General features: G+C 29.9%; 2 protein-coding genes across 4 annotated transcripts in view; one reads left to right on the plus strand and one right to left on the minus strand.

Moving 5' to 3' along the window:
• The window catches only part of LOC148166266 (transient receptor potential-gamma protein-like), a 129063-nt gene that overhangs the window by 77208 nt on the left and 30618 nt on the right, over nucleotides 1–21237 (minus strand). For all 3 annotated transcript variants that reach the window (XM_088048671.1, XM_088048670.1, XM_088048672.1), the window contains one exon: nucleotides 13338–13477. In XM_088048671.1, coding sequence (XP_087904797.1) covers nucleotides 13338–13403 — 66 coding nt within the window. In that variant the 5' untranslated portion in view covers nucleotides 13404–13477. The remainder of the gene's footprint in view (nucleotides 1–13337; nucleotides 13478–21237) is intronic.
• LOC148166271 (uncharacterized) lies at nucleotides 17893–18840 on the plus strand. The gene has a single exon (XM_088048519.1). The coding sequence runs from the start codon at nucleotides 18049–18051 to the stop codon at nucleotides 18838–18840; it is 792 nt and encodes a 263-aa protein (XP_087904645.1). The 5' UTR covers nucleotides 17893–18048.

Genomic DNA, 21237 nt, shown 5'->3' on the forward strand with positions numbered 1-21237 from the left:
AAAAACTGTGTCTTTTAGTTCAGAATCTTGTTATTTGGTACAGTTAATAAATGAGTTAAAAGTAGTAACTTCTCTCAATTTCATATTTTTACCGCCAACACAAACAAAGATACTATTTTTTTCTCTAAAATTTTGAAAATTTTGGGTTTATTCTAAAAAAAAAATTCTTAAATCTGCGTTTTTTGCTTCAGAAACTTGTAATTTGGTACAGTTAATAAGTGAGTTTAAAGTAGTAACCTCTGTAAATTTTATCTGTTTAATGCCAACACAACTAAAGATACATTTTTTTTATATAATTTTGAAACTTTTTGGTTTGTCCAATAAGTAAAAAGTTCTAAAATCTGCATCTTTTGCTTCAGAATCTTCTAATTTGGTACAGTTAATAAACGAGTTAAAAGTAGTAATCTCTATAAATTTCAGCTATTTAGCGCCAACACAACCAAGGATAATTTTTTTTAATTTTAAAACTTTTTGGTTCGTATTTAAAATAAAAATTTCTAAAAATTGCGTCTTTTAGTTCAGAATTTTGTAATTTGGCACAATTAATAAATGAGTTAAAATTAGTAACCTCCCTAAATTTCGTCAACACAACCATAGATACAATTTTTTTATAGAATTTGGAAAATTTTTGGTTCGTCCAAAAAATAAAAATATCTAAAATCCGCATCTTTTGCTTCAGAATCTTGTAATTTTGTACAGTTAATAAATGGGTTAAAAGTAGTAATATCTATAAATTTCATCTCTTTAGCGTCAACACAATCAAAAATACAATTTTTTTTATAGAATTTTGAAATTTTTTGCTTTGTCCCAAAAATAAAAAAATTTAAAAACTGCGTCTCCTAGTTTAGAATCTTGTAATTTGATACAGTTAATAAATGAGTTAAAAGTAGTGACTTCTCTCAATTTCATATTTTTACCACCAACACAAACAAATAAACTATTTTTTCTCTAAAATTTTGAAAATTTTGGGTATATCCTAAAAATAAAAATTTCTTAAATTTGCGTTTTTTGCTTCAGAAACTTGTAATTTGGTATAGTTAATAAGTGAGTTTAAAGTAGTAACCTCTGTAAATTTTATCTGTTTAATGCCAACACAACTAAAGATACAATTTTTTTATATAATTTTGAAACTTTTTGGTTTGTCCAATAAATAAAAAGTTCTAAAATCTGCATCTTTTGTTTCAAAATTTTCTAATTTGGTACAGTTAATAATCGAGTTAAAAGTAGTAATCTCTATAAATTTCAACTATTTAGCGCCAACACAACCAAAGATACATTTTTTTAATTTTAAAACTTTTTGGTTCGTCCTGAAAATAAAAATTTCTAAAAATTGCGTCTTTTAGTTCAGAATCTTGTAATTTAGCACAATGAATAAATGAGTTGAAAGTAGTAACCTCCCTAAATTTCGTCTTTTTAACGTCAACACAACCATAGATACAATTTTTTCTATAAAATTTTGAAAATTTTTGATTCGTCCAAAAAATAAAAATATCTAAAATCCGCATCTTTTGCTTCAGAATCTTGTACTTTTGTACAGTTAATAAATGAGTTAAAAGTAGTAATCTCTATAAATTTTATCTCTTTAGCGTCAACACAACCAAAGATACAATTTTTTTTAAAGAATTTTGAAATTTTTTGCTTCGTCCTAAATAAAAAATTTTAAAAACTGTGTCTTTTAGTTCAGAATCTTGTTATTTGGTACAGTTAATAAATGAGTTAAAAGTAGTAACTTCTCTCAATTTCATATTTTTACCGCCAACACAAACAAAGATACTATTTTTTTCTCTAAAATTTTGAAAATTTTGGGTTTATTCTAAAAAAAAAATTCTTAAATCTGCGTTTTTTGCTTCAGAAACTTGTAATTTGGTACAGTTAATAAGTGAGTTTAAAGTAGTAACCTCTGTAAATTTTATCTGTTTAATGCCAACACAACTAAAGATACATTTTTTTTATATAATTTTGAAACTTTTTGGTTTGTCCAATAAGTAAAAAGTTCTAAAATCTGCATCTTTTGCTTCAGAATCTTCTAATTTGGTACAGTTAATAAACGAGTTAAAAGTAGTAATCTCTATAAATTTCAGCTATTTAGCGCCAACACAACCAAGGATAATTTTTTTTAATTTTAAAACTTTTTGGTTCGTATTTAAAATAAAAATTTCTAAAAATTGCGTCTTTTAGTTCAGAATTTTGTAATTTGGCACAATTAATAAATGAGTTAAAATTAGTAACCTCCCTAAATTTCGTCAACACAACCATAGATACAATTTTTTTATAGAATTTGGAAAATTTTTGGTTCGTCCAAAAAATAAAAATATCTAAAATCCGCATCTTTTGCTTCAGAATCTTGTAATTTTGTACAGTTAATAAATGGGTTAAAAGTAGTAATATCTATAAATTTCATCTCTTTAGCGTCAACACAATCAAAAATACAATTTTTTTTATAGAATTTTGAAATTTTTTGCTTTGTCCCAAAAATAAAAAAATTTAAAAACTGCGTCTCCTAGTTTAGAATCTTGTAATTTGATACAGTTAATAAATGAGTTAAAAGTAGTGACTTCTCTCAATTTCATATTTTTACCACCAACACAAACAAATAAACTATTTTTTCTCTAAAATTTTGAAAATTTTGGGTATATCCTAAAAATAAAAATTTCTTAAATTTGCGTTTTTTGCTTCAGAAACTTGTAATTTGGTATAGTTAATAAGTGAGTTTAAAGTAGTAACCTCTGTAAATTTTATCTGTTTAATGCCAACACAACTAAAGATACAATTTTTTTATATAATTTTGAAACTTTTTGGTTTGTCCAATAAATAAAAAGTTCTAAAATCTGCATCTTTTGTTTCAAAATTTTCTAATTTGGTACAGTTAATAATCGAGTTAAAAGTAGTAATCTCTATAAATTTCAACTATTTAGCGCCAACACAACCAAAGATACATTTTTTTAATTTTAAAACTTTTTGGTTCGTCCTGAAAATAAAAATTTCTAAAAATTGCGTCTTTTAGTTCAGAATCTTGTAATTTAGCACAATGAATAAATGAGTTGAAAGTAGTAACCTCCCTAAATTTCGTCTTTTTAACGTCAACACAACCATAGATACAATTTTTTCTATAAAATTTTGAAAATTTTTGATTCGTCCAAAAAATAAAAATATCTAAAATCCGCATCTTTTGCTTCAGAATCTTGTACTTTTGTACAGTTAATAAATGAGTTAAAAGTAGTAATCTCTATAAATTTTATCTCTTTAGCGTCAACACAACCAAAGATACAATTTTTTTTAAAGAATTTTGAAATTTTTTGCTTCGTCCTAAATAAAAATTTTTAAAAACTGTGTCTTTTAGTTCAGAATCTTGTTATTTGGTACAGTTAATAAATGAGTTAAAAGTAGTAACTTCTCTCAATTTCATATTTTTACCACCAACACAAACTAAGAAACTATTTTTTCTCTAAAATTTTGAAAATTTTAGGTTTATCCTAAAAATAAAAATTTCTTAAATCTGCGTTTTTCGCTTCAGAAACTTGTAATTTGGTACAGTTAATAAGTGAGTTTAAAGTAGTAACCTCTGTAAATTTTATCTGTTTAATGCCAACACAACTAAAGATACATTTTTTTTTATATAATTTTGAAACTTTTTGGTTTGTCCAATAAATAAAAATTTCTAAAATCTGCATCTTTTGCTTCAGAATCTTGTAACTTAGTACAGTTAGTAAATGCGTTAAAAAATTCTAAAATCGGTGTATTTTGTTCGGGATCTTGTAATAAGCGAAATATTTACCAAATTATATTTTGAAACATAATTTTTATTACAGATATCTAAGTTATCCCTTTCAAATCCACTCATCAAAAAGGTAAAGTTGGCAACACCTTCTAGTATTTTTTATCGATAACAGTTGGCAGCAAAAATGACAATTTTCGAGATTTTACAGAGAGTGGACTGGCAGCAATGAAAAGAGAATTTGGCCAGCCAAAATAATTTTCCTTCGCGGAAACTGTTAAATCGAGCGTGCAGTGCTGCGCCCCCCCTGAAAATAATTCCTCAAGTGCGGCAACGGAAACGCTATGACTTAGTGCCATTTACGATTCTCTCAGGACCATATCCCGGAGTAATCCGGCGAATCCGGAATAATTTGAATTTCGAGGAACTCCCAAAACTAGCACGCGCACTTGTTTAATGTAATTATCCTTATTTCCATCTCTTAGCGCAGCCGAGATCTCTTAACACTAGAAAAGTCCGGAAAGTGTCACTTAAAATGGAAATAGCATCGGCTAAAAAGGCGACAATGTGATTTACAGCAGTTGCTTATTGGTTTTCGTAACATAATCGAGTTTCTAGGGGAGTTGAATTTTTGATTTCGTCTTAAAGGATTTGTTTAATTAGAGCTTGAAGAAACAGAAAGGATTTGGAGTAAGCCGATTTAATACTGTCTAAAATACATATAAAACGGCGCTGGAAACAAATTGGAAGTAAAATAGAAACTGGCGATAAAAATGTTATTCGAGGAACTTTCAGGGTTACAACAGTTTGAATAAAATACAGGCGGTTCTGATATTGGGCTATAAAAAGAACACAATATTTTAAAATTATCTTTTTCTGGGGGCGACAATTTGGACATTGAACAAATTGTTCGCGCAACGAAAGAGACATTTACAAATTCGCTCGTTTCAAACACTTAACAAGACGTCAGAGAAACTTTGCAATTTCCAAATACACATTTCAATCAAAACACTTCATTTAGAATTAACAAAAAACAAGGAAGTTTGTCCGTCTGTTTATTTTCCATGTCTGCTTCTCCTCACTTCAAAATTCTTCAATTGAGACTTTCCAAACCTGAATCAAGTCCCTATTAATAAACAGAGTAATTAAAACCGAGAAATGAATCGCTTATTAAAATAATCTCAGATCTGGCAGTCATACAAACCAAATAATTTCCACATCGGTTTTCGTCCACAAAATCGATGGAGCACAACTGACACCAATCGGTGCTAAGAAAGCTCAAAGGTATCGGGTTATAACGAGCACTGAGAGGTTTTTTTTGACGTGTTTACACCGTTGTACCGTTTAATTAACAATGTCGGGAATATTTCGCAGTTAATTAAAAATATGTTAACGTTGAGAACGCCGCAGTTTATTTTCTGGAAGTCTCAACAAAAGAACGGTGTTCTCCCCGAAATTCCTGTGCATAAAAACGGGAATTAATCACCCTTACAAACGACACACAAATTCGCATAAATTTCAATTTTGCTAGGAAAATGTACTGGGAAAGTCGAAAGTCTTTCTAAAGCGAAATGGTTGATCTTGATTCGGAATCTCCATCAGGTTCGGATTCAGAGAAATTCTTGAAAAATTATTACTAAAATAGTTACTGAACTGTACGAAATTAGAAGAGACAAAAGACGTAGATTTTAGAAATTTTTATTTTTGGGACGAACCTAAAAGTTTACAAATTTTATAAAAAAAAATGTATCTTTGGTTGTGCTGGGGCAGAAATGATAAAATTTAGTGAGGTTTCTACTTTTAACTCATTTATTAACTGTACCAAATTACAAGATTCATGGACAAAAAAAGCAGATTTTGGAATTTTTTATTTTTGGGACAAACCAAAAAAAATTTAAAATTTTATAAAAAAATTGTATCTTTGATTGTGTTGACGCTAAAGAGATGAAATTTAGAGAGGTTACTATTTTTAACTTATTTATTAACTGTACAAAATTTTAGGATTCTGGAGCAAAGGACGCAGATTTAAGAAATTTTTATTTTTAGGACGAACCAAAAAGTTTCAAAATTTTATAAAAAAAAATTTATCTTTGGTTGTGTTGGGGCAAAAAAGATAAAATTTAGTGAGGTTTCTACTTTTAACTCATTTATTAATTGTACTAAATTACAAAATTCTGAAGCAAAAGACGCAGATTTTAGAAATTTTTATTTTTAGAACAAATCAAAAAATTTCAAAATGTTATATAAAAAATTGTATCTTTGGTTGTGTTGGCGGTAAAGAGAAGAAATTTGGAAAAGTTACTACTTTTAACTCATTTATTAACTGTAACAAATTGCAAGATTCTAAAGCAAAAGTCGCAGTTTTTACAAATTTTTGTTTTTAGGACCAACCAAAAAGTTTCGAAATTTTAGAGAAAAAATTATATCTTGGTTTGTGTTGTCGCTAAAAAGATGAAATTTCGGGACGACACTACTATTAACTCATTTAGTAACTGTACTAAATTACAAAATTCTGAAACATAAAACACAAATTTTAGAAATTTTAATTTTTAGAATAATTCAAATAGTTTCAAAATTCTATAAAAAAATTGTACCTTCGGTTGTGTTGACGCTAAAGAGATGAAATGTAAGGAGGTTACTACTCTTAACTCATTCAGTAACTGTACCAAATTACAAGATTCTGAAGCAAAAGACGTAGTTTTTAGAAATTTTTGTTTTTAAGACCAACCAAAAAGTTAACAAATGTTAGAAAAAAAAATTTTTTTTGGATGTGGCGCTAAAGAGATGAAATTTGGAGAGGTTACTACTCTTAACTCACTCAGCAACTGTACCAAATTACAAGATTCTGAAGCAAAAGGCGCAGTTTTTAGAAATTTTTATTTTTAAGACCAACGAAAAAGTTTCCAAATGTAAGAAAAAAAATGTACTTTTGGTTGTGGCGCTAAAGAGATGAAATTTGGAGAGGTTCCTACTCTTAACTCATATAGTAACTGTACTAAATTACAAAATTCTGAAGCAAAAAACGCAGGTTTTAAAAATTTTTATTTTGAGTTTGAACCCAAAAGTTTCAAAATTTTCAAGAAAAAATTGTATTTTTGTTTGTGTTGGCGCTAAAGAGATGAAATTTAAGAAGGACACTACTATTAACTCATTTAGTAACCGTACCAAATTACAAGATTCTGAAGCAAAAGACGCAGTTTTTACAAATTTTTGTTTTTAGGACCAACCAAAAAAATTCGAAATTTTAGAGAAAAAATTGTATCTTGGTTTGTGTTGACGCTAAAAAGATGAAATTTAAGGAGGACACTACTATTAACTCATTTAGTAACTGTACCAAATTACAAAATTCTGCAACATAAGACACAAATTTTAGAAATTTTTATTTTTAGAATAATCCAAATAGTTTCAAAATTCTATAAAAAAATGTACTTTTGGTTGTGTTGACGCTAAAGAGATGAAATGTAGGGAGGTTACTACTCTTAACTCATTCAGTAACTGTACCAAATTACAAGATTCTGAAGCAAAAGACGCAGTTTTTAGAAATTTTTGTTTTTAAGACCAACCAAAAAGTTAACAAATGTTAACAAAAAAATATTTTTTTGGTTGTGGCGCTAAAGAGAGGAAATTTGAAGAGGTTTCTACTCTTAACTCATTTATTAACTGTACCAAATTACAAGATTCTAAATCAAAAGATACGGACTTTAGAAATTTTTATATTCAGGACATACATATAAGATTTGACAAATATCTCTAAGTCCTGACCTGACAGAGTAAAACGGACTGGGGTTTTAAAATCAGGAGGCAATTCTTCTTTAGAAATGTTCCAGTGCAAATTTATAGACTAGTGCATTTAACGAGCACCTCAACATTATTTATTTCCAACTCAAGAATCGCTCATTCACATGTCAATTACAGTAATAAATGTCGAAACGAAAAATAAATCACCGAGAAACACGACTTTCCCCGTACACCACCAGAGCACCTATTAATTAAAACCGAATTTCCAACCTAATGGAAACTGCAACTCGTTTAACTTAACGTTAACGTTAACGTTAACGTTAACGTTAACTTTAACGTTAACGTTTAACTTTGCTGCTGGAAACAGAATTCACTCTGAGATTTTTTTGTTAAATTTTAAGAACACTCATATCGGCTTGGAGTTTGATAGATTATTGACTCGATGTGCTAAGAGGCGATCCATCTTGGAGATGGATGGCACGATGGATACCCGCACTTCTTAATGCCATGATCAATGTTGGTCTTGACAGAGCCGGATTAACATATGTTTGCAACGGAAGAACAAGCTTTTATCTCTGCCGCTTTCAGGGAGAGATAACACAATTACAGATTTATTCAGTGCAATGGACGGGAAAATTGAAAAAATGGGTTTGGTGCGTGGGTGGAGTGCATAACTTCGATCGGAAGAGACGCGATTAATTGCCGAGTTAACTTATTTACAAAACAAAGAAGTGTTTAGATTTTTCTTTGCTTGCGTTAATTAAATTTCAGGATTTGTTAAAACCGACAAAAGGGCTTTGAATTTAGTTAAAAATACCTGAAAGTTCGAATTTTTAATTATTTCTTTGGTGGCCGAGAACAAACACTCTCGCAAATTATAATTTTCCTGCTGCCCGCCGTGATGTAAATCTGTAATGTGGGTTATCCACTTAATCCGACACTTGAAAATCCACCTTTGTATGAACTTCTCGATGTCAGCTGCAATTTCCAGGGATAAACCGGGAAAATGAGATTTTTAAATGATTCGTGAAGAAGTCGATTAACAAGCGACGCAGATGGAATTTCTCCCTGAATATGACGTTTATACGAACGGACAACATTTGTCAAAGATGTGGCTCGTTTATTGTCGGAATTAAATAGGAAACTTTTTACTGCCCTGCTCCTAGAGATTTACTGCGGTAATTCTGGTTTTTGGAAATTCTTCAGGTTCAAAGATTGAAGCCGGTTTTGCTTCCAAACGTTTAACAGTGACATCTCCATGAAAAATATGCGTGGCGAACACAAGACAAAGGATAACGAGAGAACGCTGCATGGACTTTTATCCCAGATTTATGTTCTAAACGAATGAGTCACTCTGCGAATTTTACACATGTGCGTTTTCACATGGAAATGGTAAATTTGTGAGTGATATAAATCAGAACGGGTGTGCAGAATGTGACGTGTTTCGTGAAAAGTTGCTTAAACGTGCGCCGTTATCGAAATGGAAGAGAAGCGAAATTTTTTTTTAATTGCGTATCAAATTGAAATGAACGGCTTTGGGATTTCCGGGGAAAAACATAACGATGTTGTGGAATTTCGATGGATTTGTTTAGTGATGATTTGATTTATTTTTATTCGAGATGAGGGTTTGATGGATTTTCGGATGTTTACGGGAGGTGTCAGCGGGTGCTGAGGATTACGGCGGATTCTTAAGTGGCGAAAATATACAAAATTGTGTGGAAACGATTTTTCATATAAATAATTACACTGGTCAACAAATGTTAGAAAAAAATTGTACTGAAGAAAGCTATGAAAAATATTTTTTGAGGTTCTACTGTCCTGTACTTCACTTTTTCTTGAAAATCAAGAGATTGCTTAGCAGTGTTTTGAAAAGCTAATTTAATCAGCTTTAAAACGACCCATCGCTAGAGTAAGTTATTTTCATCAAATTTTAGAAAAACTGAACTCCTTTGGATTAACTTTAAAATGAAAATTTCTAAAATGGGTTCACTTTGCTCTATAACTTTGCAATTTAGAACAGTTAATAAAACTACCTAAATTACAATTTTTTTTTTTTTAAATCGAGCTTTTTTGCATTGACTTCGAAATAAAAATTTCTAAAACGTTTTTTTTTGTTCTAGCTCTTTACATTTTAGACCAGTTAATAAACGAGGAATAAATTGTAATTTCTCTTAATTTTATTAATGTAACGTTAAAACTGTCAAAATTACAAGTATTTGTAGAAAAATCTGAATTTTTTTGGACTGACTTCAAAATAAAAATTTCTCAAATGGCTTTCCTTTGCTCTAGAACTTTACAATTTAGTACAGATAATGAACAAGAAAAAAACTGTAATTTCCCTTAATTTCATTGATGTAATGTGAAAAAAGCCAAATTTACAAATTTTACTTTGAAAAATTGAACTTTTTTGGATTGACTTCAAAATAAAAATTTCTAAAATAGGTTTCCTTTGTTCGATAACTTTACAATTTAGACCAAAAATTTCTAAATTGGGATTTCTTTGCTCTACAACTCAACAATTTTGAACAGTTATTAAACGGTGAAAAAATTGTAGTCTCCCTTAATTTCATTGATGTAACGTTAAAAATGCCAAGATTAGAAATTTTACTTTAAAAAATTGAACTTTTTTGGATTGAGTTCAAAATAAAAATTTCTAAATTGGGTTTTCTTTGCTCTACAACTCAACAATTTTGAACAGTTAATAAACGATGAAAAAATTTTAATCTCCCTTAATTTTATTGATGTAACATTAAAAATGCCAAAAGTAGAAATTTTACTTTAAAAAATTGAACTTTTTTTGGATTGACTTCAAAATAAAAATTTCTAAAATTGGTTTCCTTTGTTTGATAACTTTACAATTTAGACCAGTTAATAAACGATAAAAAAATTGTAGTCTCCCTTAATTTTATTAATGTAACTTTAAAACTGCCGAAATTACAATTTTCTTTCGAAAAAACTGAACTATTTTGGATTGACTTCAAAATAAAAATTTCTAAATTGGGTTTTCTTTGCTCTACAACTCAACAATTTTGAACAGTTAATAGACGATGAAAAAATAGTAATTTCCCTTAATTTCATTGGTGTAACGTAAAAACTGCCAAAATTAGAAATTTTTGTTAAAAAACTCGAACTTTTTTGCATTGACTTCAAAGTAAAAATTTCTAAAATTGGCTTCCTTTGTTTGATAACTTTACAATTTAGACCAGTTAATAAACGATAAAAAAATTGTAATCTCCCTTAATTTTATTATGGTAACGTTAAAACTGCCAAAATTACAATTTTTTTCTTGAAAAAATGAAACTTTTTGGATTGACTTCAAAACAAAAATTTCTAAAACGGGTTTTTTTGCTCTAGCACTTTACAATTCAGACCAGTTAATAAACGAGGAATAAATTGAAATTTCTCTTAATTTTATTAATGTAACGTTAAAACTGTCAAAATTACAAGTATTTGTTGAAAAATCTGAATTTTTTTGGACTGACTTCAAAATAAAAATTTCTAAAATTGCTTTCCTTTGTTCTAGAGCTTTACAATTTAGCACAGATAATGAACAAGAAAAAAAACTGTAATTTCCCTTAATTTCATTGATGTAATGTGAAAAAAGCCAAATTTACAAATTTTACTTTGAAAAATTGAACTTTTTTGGATTGACTTCAAAATAAAAATTTCTAAAATTGGTTTCCTTTGTTTGATAACTTTACAATTTAGACCAGTTAATAAACGATGAAAAAATTGTAATCTCCCTTAATTTTATTATAGTAACGTCAAAATTGCCAAAATTACAATTTTTTGTTGAAAAAATGAAACTTTTTTGGATTGACTTCAAAATAAAAATTTCTAAAATTGGTTTCCTTTGTTTGATAACTTTACAATTTAGACCAGTTAATAAACGATGAAAAAATTGTAATCTCCCTTAATTTTATTATAGTAACGTCAAAATTGCCAAAATTACAATTTTTTGTTGAAAAAATTAAACTTTTTTGGATTAACTTCAAAATAAAAATTTCTAAAATAGGTTTCCTTTGTTTGATAACTTTACAATTTAGACCAGTTAATAAACGATGAAAAAATTGTAATCTCCCTTAATTTTATTATAGTAACGTTAAAACTGACAAAATTACAATTTTTTCTTGAAAAAATGAAACTTTTTTGGATTGACTTCAAAACAAAAATTTCTTAAACGGGTTTTTTTGCTCTAGCACTTTACAATCTAGAACAGTTAATAAACTATAAAAAAAACTGTACTCTCCCTTAATTTCATTAATGTAACTTTAAAACTGCTAAAATTACAAATTTTTGTTTGAAAAATTGAACTTTTTTGGATTGACTTTAAAATAAAAATTTCTAAAAAGGGTTCTCTTTGTTCTAGATTTTTAAATTTAGCACATATAATGAACACTTAAAGAACTGTAATTTCCTTAAATTTTATTGTTTAAACTTTTTTGAAATTCAAAATAAAAATTTCCAAATTGGGTTTTCTCTGCTCTACGACAATTTAGACCAGTAAATAAACGACGAAAAAATTGTAACTTTCTTCAATTTTATTGATGTAACTTTAAAACTGCCAAAATTACAAATTTTAGTTTGAAAAATTGCACTTTTTTGGACTGACTTCAAAGTAAACATTTCTACAAAGGATCTCTTTTGTTCCAGATTTGTACAATTTAGCACAGATAATAAACATTAAAAAACTAGTAATCTCCATCTATTTCATTGCTGCGACATTAAAAGTGCCAAAGTTATAAATTTTAGTTCGATTTTTGGAAGGACTTCAAAATAAAATTTCTAAAATGCGTTTCTTTTGCTCTAAAACTTTACAATTTAGAACAGTTATTAATCGATAAAAAAACCGTAATCTCAATTAATTTCATTGGAATCACGTTAAAACTGCTAAAGATACAAATTTTACTGGAAATTTTTAGTTTGGCTTCAAAAGTAAAAGTTCTAAAATAAGTTCCTCTCGTAGTTAAACTTGGCAATTTAACACAGTCAATAAACGTAATAAAGTAATAATCTCCGTCAATTTCATAGCTGTGACGTTGAAAGTGCCAAAGTTAGAAATTAAAGTTATTTGTAGTTATTATTATTGTTTTTTCCCCGACTTTTCCCTTGCTAATTCCCCAGTATCCTTTGTCCTATTCCAGTATCGTAAACCAATCAGTTAACGTCAGCGGATCTCTGGATAATTCTCCCGATTTATTTCATCTCGTAAATATCGGCGTGGAGAGGATTTTTCACTTCGACTTTTTATGACCGACAAAGACGCTTTTTCATGATTAAAATAGACACATCTATTTCACCAGTTTTGTACGATTTTTTTCTGGAATGTCTCCTGTCCATCCGACACGAATTCTGGTGTCTCCTGCTAATTTATACATCAAGTCCTGTCAGTTCCAGATTCCGACAACAAATCCCGGCGCTCCTGCTGGATACATCGCTAAACAAATCGCTAAATAAATCTCTAAAATTATTCGAAATTTTTCACACGACTTAAGCAAAGAAAGATAAACGTTTCCAGTGAACGTGACAGCAATTAACTGCGGGAACAATGTACCGTAAAATGGGATTTTATTAAGTGAGGATTTATCTCCACTTACAGAAGAACGAAGCGATAAATCATAGTCAGAAGCTAGCAGGAGTCGTTCAATGCAATTCCTGCAGATATGAATTTTTTTTTTCAATTGGATTTGGATTATTTCGATTTTCCTTTAATTTTACTTTTGCAGAACCGAAAACATTGTTTCCTAGACTTCCGGGAAACTGTGGAAAATCACCGATTTATGGTTACAGCAATTTCCAATTATGTTTCCACAATAAAACGGTTATCGATTTATAATGCACCGTGTCGCAGTGAATTAATTTTTTTAGGGAAAAATCTCCTTACCTTGACCTTCTTGTCAATCATGGGCTTCTCCAGGAGGCTCGTCGCGACGCCGTCAGTCCGGACCATCTCTATGCAGGTCTCCGTGGGCCCGGATTTCTCCAGTCCGGACCCCGCTTCTTCTTCATCTTCCGCGGGACTTTCTACAACAAGAATCATTCTTTACGATCTGAATCTAATCGCAGACGTTAACAACGAAATAGCTGATTTATTTTAAGCAGTGCGCAAATAAACAGTATTTCAATTTCATCGTCTGATTTACTGGCGTTTTCAAAAATTATAACGAATGTAATGAAAACCGGCCAAAAATAAATTTATTGCTCAAATTCGGAGTCCATTTTCGCGATTATTGACAGACACGAAAGAATTTACACGTCACTTCTTGTTTATTCCCGGAGGAAACGTTCGCGAATCGGCGCATTTTTTATTCATTAGCTTTCGTCTCGGACTAGTTCTTCCGTGTAATTAAGATCGTACACGCGGGAATTCTTCTTTAACTTACTTACTCTTAAAACACCTCATCTGAAGAAAAAAACCGCAAGAATAGCATCGCACGGAAACCGCGGCGTAACTAAAATTTGGGGAGCATTCAGTGTCCTGTTTATATGTTAACATTCATACTAAAATAATATACAGAATAAAATATATAACGAGCTAAATTTAACACTGAAGATTAATTGATGCGAAAATTCAAAAATCGTTCGCGGCGAAAAGCGCACGGAAATCCCGGAGTTCAAAATAAAAATTTCTAAAACGGGCTTCCTTTGCTCTAGAACTTTACAATTGGGAACAGTTAATAAATAATGAAAGAATTGTAATCTCCCTTAATTTTATTGATGTAACGTTAAAACTACCAAAATTACAAATTTTTTTTAAATTGAACAACTTTTTTGGATTGACTTCAAAATAAAAATTTCTAAAATTGGTTTCCTTTGCTCTACAAATTTACAATTTAGACCAGTTGATAAACGATAAAAAAATTCTAATATCCTTTAATTTCATTAATGTAACGTTGAAAATGCCAAAATTACAAATTTTGCTTTGAAAAACTGAGCTTTTTTGGATTTACTTCAAAATAAAAATTTCTAAAATAAGTTTACTTTGTTCGATACCTTTCGAATTTAGACCAGTTAATAAACGATGCAAAAATTGTTACCTCCCTTAATTTTATTAATGTAACGTTAAAACAGCCACAATTACAAATTTTTGTTAAGAAAAATTAACTTTTTTGAATTGATTAGAAAATAAAAATTTGTAAAATTGGTTTCCTTTGCTCTACAACTTTACAATTTTGAACAGATATTAAACGATCAAAAAATTGTAATCTTCTTTAATTTCATTGATGTAACGTTAAAAATGCCAAAATTAGAAATTTTATTTTTTCAAAAGAAAATTTCTAAAATAAGTTTCCTTTGTTCAATAACTTTACAATTTATACAAGTTAATGTACGATAAAAATATTGTTAATCTCCTTAATTTTAGCAATGTAATGTTAAAATTGCAAAAATGACAAATTTTTGCTGGAAAAACTGAACTTTTTTGGATTGACTTCAAAATAAAAATTTCGAAATTGGAGTTTTCTTTGCTCTACAACTTTACAATTCTGAACAGTTATTAAGCGATGAAAAAATAGTAATCTCTCTTAATTTCATTGATGTAATGTGAAAACTGCCAAAATTACAAATTTTACTTTGAAAAATTGAACTTTTTTGGATTGACTTTAAAATAAAAATTTCTAAATTGGGTTTTTTTTGCTCCAGAACATTACAATTTAGAACAGTTAATACACGTTGAAAAAATTGTAACTTTCCTTAATTTCATTGATGTAACGTTAAAAATGCCAGAATTAGAAATTTTACTTTGAATAATTAATTTTTTTTGGATTGACTTCAAAATAAAAATTTCTAAAATAGGTTTCCCTTGTTCGATAACTTCACAATTTAGACCAGTTAATGATTTTAATTTTAACACGTTCATTAATTGTGGCAAATTCTAAAAAAATAGACTAAGAAAAAAGATTTCGCACGTTTTTATTTTCAAGATTTCAAAATTTGTAACATTTTTTTATTAAGATCTGTGACTTTAACAGTTTTAACGTTACAGTAACGAAATTTTGAGCCCGAATTGCCTCTAAAATGTTTATTAGTTGTGCCAAATTTCAAAATATTAGACCAAGAAATGTAGATTTTAGAGATTTTTATTTTCAGGAACGAAAAATTTTGTGGCCGTTTTTATAAGAACGTGTAAATTTGACAGTTTTAAAGTTTCAACAACGAAATTTTGCGACGGTATTACTTGTGAAATGTTTATTTTCTTTGCGGAATTCTAAATTTTTATAACAAGAATTGTAAATTTTAGAATTTTTTATTGTGAATGCGAAATAAACACTTCCTATAAATATTTATTTAAAATAAAACAGATAAATTTAATTGAAACAGCATTAGAAAAAAAAGACCTAACTCGGCTGATTGATATGTTTACACAAAAATTAAACCGGCGCATCCACCATTTTTAAAAAACGTAAAAAAAATTTAATCAAATTATTAATGTTCATTTTTGTTTCGTACTAATGAAACTAGTAAAACTAATTGTAAATTGTGGGTTTTACATTTAGTAAAATGAATTCCCCGATAAAACTTCCCAATTTGATACATTTTGGCTCTAAATTGTGTCCCCGGAAATGTAAAATGTAAACCAAAATCGATTTACGAATGCATAGTATTCTGCCTTCTACAAACAAGCCGCACAAAACTTTCTCCTGCTGCATTGCAGATTTCCGAAAATACCTCAATTCATTAAACACCATAAAAAATGTAAATTTCTCTGATAAATTTCCTCCATTTGTTGATGTTTGGAACCTGGAGCACCAAATTTTGGCAACCGTTTTGTCATATTTACATACTTTGTTTTCATAAAGAAAAAACAATAAACGTACGCTTTGTCCAATTTGCCTTATTTCCGATTTAAATCGATTCAATTCCATTTACATATCATTAGTTCGGGTCTAATTTATTTCCCCGAATCCACGAAATTCCTAAGTTTACATAAAACCTTACGTCAAGATAATATTAAAAAAGCGGCAAAAAGTCGTAAAAGATGACGAAGCTTCAATAAAATATCGTTTATATAGATGTCCCGTGGGATTTATCGATCTCTGTACTTTCATAACCCTGAGATTATTTACATAATATCGTTTTATAAGAATCTCCGTGTAAATAGATAAATGACCACTTTGAATAAACTTTGATCAAAAGAAAATTGCGCTGATAAAAAAATAAACGGACTTTCAACACGAATCAGATTCAGGTAAAACCCTGTAAACAAAAATTAGCATAGTGAAGACATTACGGAATCCTCCGGGAACCGGATTATTCGATTTCGAAATGCGGCTATTAGGTCTGCTGGAATATGTAAAAAGCAAACCGAGAGACTCCTCTGGGAATTCCGTGGCGCTTTTCGCCGCGAACGATTTTTGAATTTTCGCATCAATTAATCTTGAATGTTAAATTTACCTCGTTAGATATTTTATTCTGTGTATTATTTTAGTATGAATGTTAACTTATAAACAGGACACTGAATGCTTCCCAAATTTTAGTTTTGCGGCGGTTTCTGATTTAGAAACTTTTAATTTGAAGTCAATCCAAAAAAGTACAGTTTTTCTAACAAAAATTTGTAATTTTGGCAGTTTTAAAGTTACATTAATAAAATTAAGGGGGATTAGAATTTTTTCATGGCATCCTAAAATGTCATTGTCGGATCGGTAAAACTACAAGAGTTGTATACGTTTTTACCCCATCGAAAAAAAAATGCAGGCAAAATTGCAGGCCGTAATAAAAATTGTTGGCCAATTTAGTCAAATCTCCAAAATAAAAATCTATAAAATCTTTATTTATTGTTTTAAAATTCTCCCACTTGCTCCAGTGAATCATCCCAATATTTGTTATTTGTGTAGTTCAAGTTTCACAAGAGTCGAATAGGCTCCATAAAGCCCATAACTAATCGTCATTATTGTTTAATTTATGTTCATTGAATTCGCGCGCAAAAATCAATATGAAACCAATAAATTAATTCAAAAATGTCCCCACAGCCGTACAATAACTATTGTATTCAAAAAAGCCTCTTTTTCATAAAAATCAAACTTGCTAATTACACTTCTAGCTGAGTCACATCTTTACAATGTAAAACTTTACGCGCTCTAATAACAATTGAAATAATTGTCTCAGCCCAGTTTTCAAAGAGCTTAATTACCCCTCTTCCAAATTAGCGCTATTATGTTCACGTGCGTCACTTCTCGCCCCTAACTCCATTTACACTTTAGAATTATCTGTTTTTTTTCCCAAAAACCAACGACTTTATCCTTGAGTCTAACTTCTTTCCGCACGTCTTTAATCTCGTAAAACTGGTAAATAAAACATTCCCATCGTCATAAAACTCCGATTTGTCGAATTGACAAGAAGTGTTATCACATGAACTTTCGACATTTCATCTTTGAGGGACTCATGAGTGTAATTAAACAATTTCACAGAAACCCACATTCCACTTAACTCCCATCATTGCAGGCGACACTAACGGAACAAAACAATTTCGTTGGCGCGGACACAAATCAATGCAAACCGAACCCATAAAATCAAACGATGAAAACGCTATTGTTGGCGCCGGTAGAATAATTTTAATACAAACCTGGACAATGGACACACGTTAACACACAGTCGGGATGGAAGTCACGTATTTAGTTGTAGTGATTCTGGCGCTCGCGGGGTCAATTCAAGGGGAGGAAAACGTCACCAGTACCACCGAAGTACCCACCACCACCGAAGTACCAACCACGACGGAAGAACCCAAGCCGGGTTTTGGTACTCCAGGGTTGTTCGGCGGGTCGTACTACAACCCCAACGCCGCCAACCCTTACAACGTCCACTACGTCCACGGTTCGTTTCAAAGACCCCAATGGGGGTACTACTCCAGAAACAACTTCTTCAGGGATGAAGGTACTGATACCACCTTCGATTACTACTTGGGGTTTGGAATTAGCAGGATGACTGACCGGGATTACCAGTACGACGACTTCCATCATTTCTACCACGAGCTTAACAGAACCATTGAAGACAACGAACTCCTTCCATTGGATTTTATAATTCGTTGTCACCCCAACGCCACGTTGTGTCCGGAGAATACGGAGACCATTTGTTTGAGGAATGGTACCATCTACTGCATGTCGAAAATAAGTGTGGTGGTACCATGTGAAACGAACGAAACCATCAACTGTGTGAAAACGGTGGTACCGTGCGTCCAAGACTGTATTCGATTTGCTGGGAACTTCGAACCGATTTCTTTGCCGTGTTTGGCCACCATCCTCATAGAGGATGTTTATGAAAATGAAAGAGGGGAGACTTTGAGTCATGTTGGAGGTACTTTCGTGGTGGTGAAGGCATGGGAAAGGGAAGAGAAGATCTTCTGTGTCACTGTTGTCATTGACCCTCTGCCGAAGCCAGAAGATGAAGACTAATTTGTTACTTAATAAATTGATAAAATTCTAAATGTGTGTCATTTGATGGTCAAAAATAACAACTTCAAGACGCAGTGACGTTTTGTTCTTTTTCAAGGATTGTGCGTAACGCCGATTCCGCTGCTTCTGATTCACGCCAGTGGCGTCTCAATGCTCCGCCAGCAACCGTTGCAAAATTTTTAGTTCCAGAAATTAAAAATCTCTAAAATCTACATTTTGTGTTTAAAAATTTTGGTATTTCGCACAATTAATAAACATTTTAAAATTAGGACCGTCGCAAAATTTTGTTGTTGTAACGTTAAAACTGTCAGAGTTACACGATGTTATGAAAACGGTTACTAAATTTGTAGTTCCTAAAAATTAAAATTTCTAAAATCTACATTTCTTGATCTAAAATTTTGACATTTTGTACAGTTAATAAACATTTTAGAAGTAGTACTGTCGCAAAATTTCGTTGTTGTAACGTTAAAACTGCCAGAGTTACATGTTTTTATATAACGGTTACAAAATGTTTAGTTTCTGAAAAAAAAATCTTTAAAATCTACATTTCTTGTTGTAAAATTTTTGAATATTGCACAGTTAATAAACATTTTAAAAGTAGTACCGCCACAAAATTTTGTTCTTGTAACATTAAAACTGCCAGAGTTACAGGGTTTTATAAAAACAGTTACAAAATTTTTGGTTTCTGAAAATAAAAATCTCTAAAAAATACATTTCTTGTTCTAAAATTTTGGAATTTCGCACAGCCAATAAAAATTTTAAATATAGTACTGCCGCAAAATTTTGTTGTTGTAACGTTAAAACTGTCAGAGTTACACAATGTTATGAAAACGGTTACTAAATTTGTAGTTCCTAAAAATTAAAATTTCTAAAATCTACATTTCTTGATCTAAAATTTTGACATTTTGTACAGTTAATAAACATTTTAGAAGTAGTACTGTCGCAAAATTTCGTTGTTGTAACGTTAAAACTGCCAGAGTTACATGTTTTTATATAACGGTTACAAAATTTTTAATTCCTGAAAACAAAAATCTTTAAAATCTACATTTCTTGTTGTAAAATTTTTAAATATTGCACAGTTAATAAACATTTTAAAAGTAGTACCGCCACAAAATTTTGTTCTTGTAGCATTAAAACTGCCAGAGTTACAGGGTTTTATAAAACAGTTACAAAATTTTTGGTTTCTGAAAATAAAAATCTCTAAAATCTACATTTCTTGTTCTAAAATTTTGGAATTTCGCACAGCCAATAAAAATTTTAAATATAGTACTGCCGCAAAATTTTGTTGTTGTAACGTTAAAACTGTCAAAGTTACACGTCTTTATTTATATAAACGGTTACAAAATCTATACTTCCTAAAAATAAAAAGTTCTAAAAGCTACATTTCTTGTTCTAAAATTTTAAAATTTTGCACAGCTAATAAACATTTATGAAGTAGTACCGTTCCAAATTTCATCGTTGTGACGTTAAAATTGTTAGAGTTACAAGTGTTAATAAAAAGGGTTACAAAATTTTTAGTTCCTTAAAATAAAATAGTCTAAAATCTATCTTTCTTGTTCGAATTTTTTGAAATTCACTACAGTCAATAAACGATTTAAAAGTAGTACCGTCGCAAAATTTTTAGTTCCAGAAATTAAAAATCTCTAAAATCTACATTTTGTGTTTAAAAATTTTGGTATTTCGCACAATTAATAAACATTTTAAAATTAGGACCGTCGCAAAATTTTGTTGTTGTAACGTTAAAACTGTCAGAGTTACACGATGTTATGAAAACGGTTACTAAATTTGTAGTTCCTAAAAATTAAAATTTCTAAAATCTACATTTCTTGATCTAAAATTTTGACATTTTGTACAGTTAATAAACATTTTAGAAGTAGTACTGTCGCAAAATTTCGTTGTTGTAACGTTAAAACTGCCAGAGTTACATGTTTTTATATAACGGTTACAAAATGTTTAGTTTCTGAAAAAAAAATCTTTAAAATCTACATTTCTTGTTGTAAAATTTTTGAATATTGCACAGTTAATAAACATTTTAAAAGTAGTACCGCCACAAAATTTTGTTCTTGTAACATTAAAACTGCCAGAGTTACAGGGTTTTATAAAAACAGTTACAAAATTTTTGGTTTCTGAAAATAAAAATCTCTAAAAAATACATTTCTTGTTCTAAAATTTTGGAATTTCGCACAGCCAATAAAAATTTTAAATATAGTACTGCCGCAAAATTTTGTTGTTGTAACGTTAAAACTGTCAGAGTTACACAATGTTATGAAAACGGTTACTAAATTTGTAGTTCCTAAAAATTAAAATTTCTAAAATCTACATTTCTTGATCTAAAATTTTGACATTTTGTACAGTTAATAAACATTTTAGAAGTAGTACTGTCGCAAAATTTCGTTG

Source organism: Gnatocerus cornutus, unplaced genomic scaffold, assembly GCF_029298725.1.
Source record: "Gnatocerus cornutus isolate USDA-ARS CGAHR unplaced genomic scaffold, icGnaCorn1.1 ctg00000023.1, whole genome shotgun sequence".
In the NCBI taxonomy this organism is placed as follows: domain Eukaryota; kingdom Metazoa; phylum Arthropoda; class Insecta; order Coleoptera; family Tenebrionidae; genus Gnatocerus; species Gnatocerus cornutus.

Excerpts from the sequence above, each read along its gene's own strand:
- LOC148166271 (XM_088048519.1), top strand. The coding sequence starts at position 18,049 with ATGGAAGTCACGTATTTAGTTGTAGTGATTCTGGCGCTCGCGGGGTCA.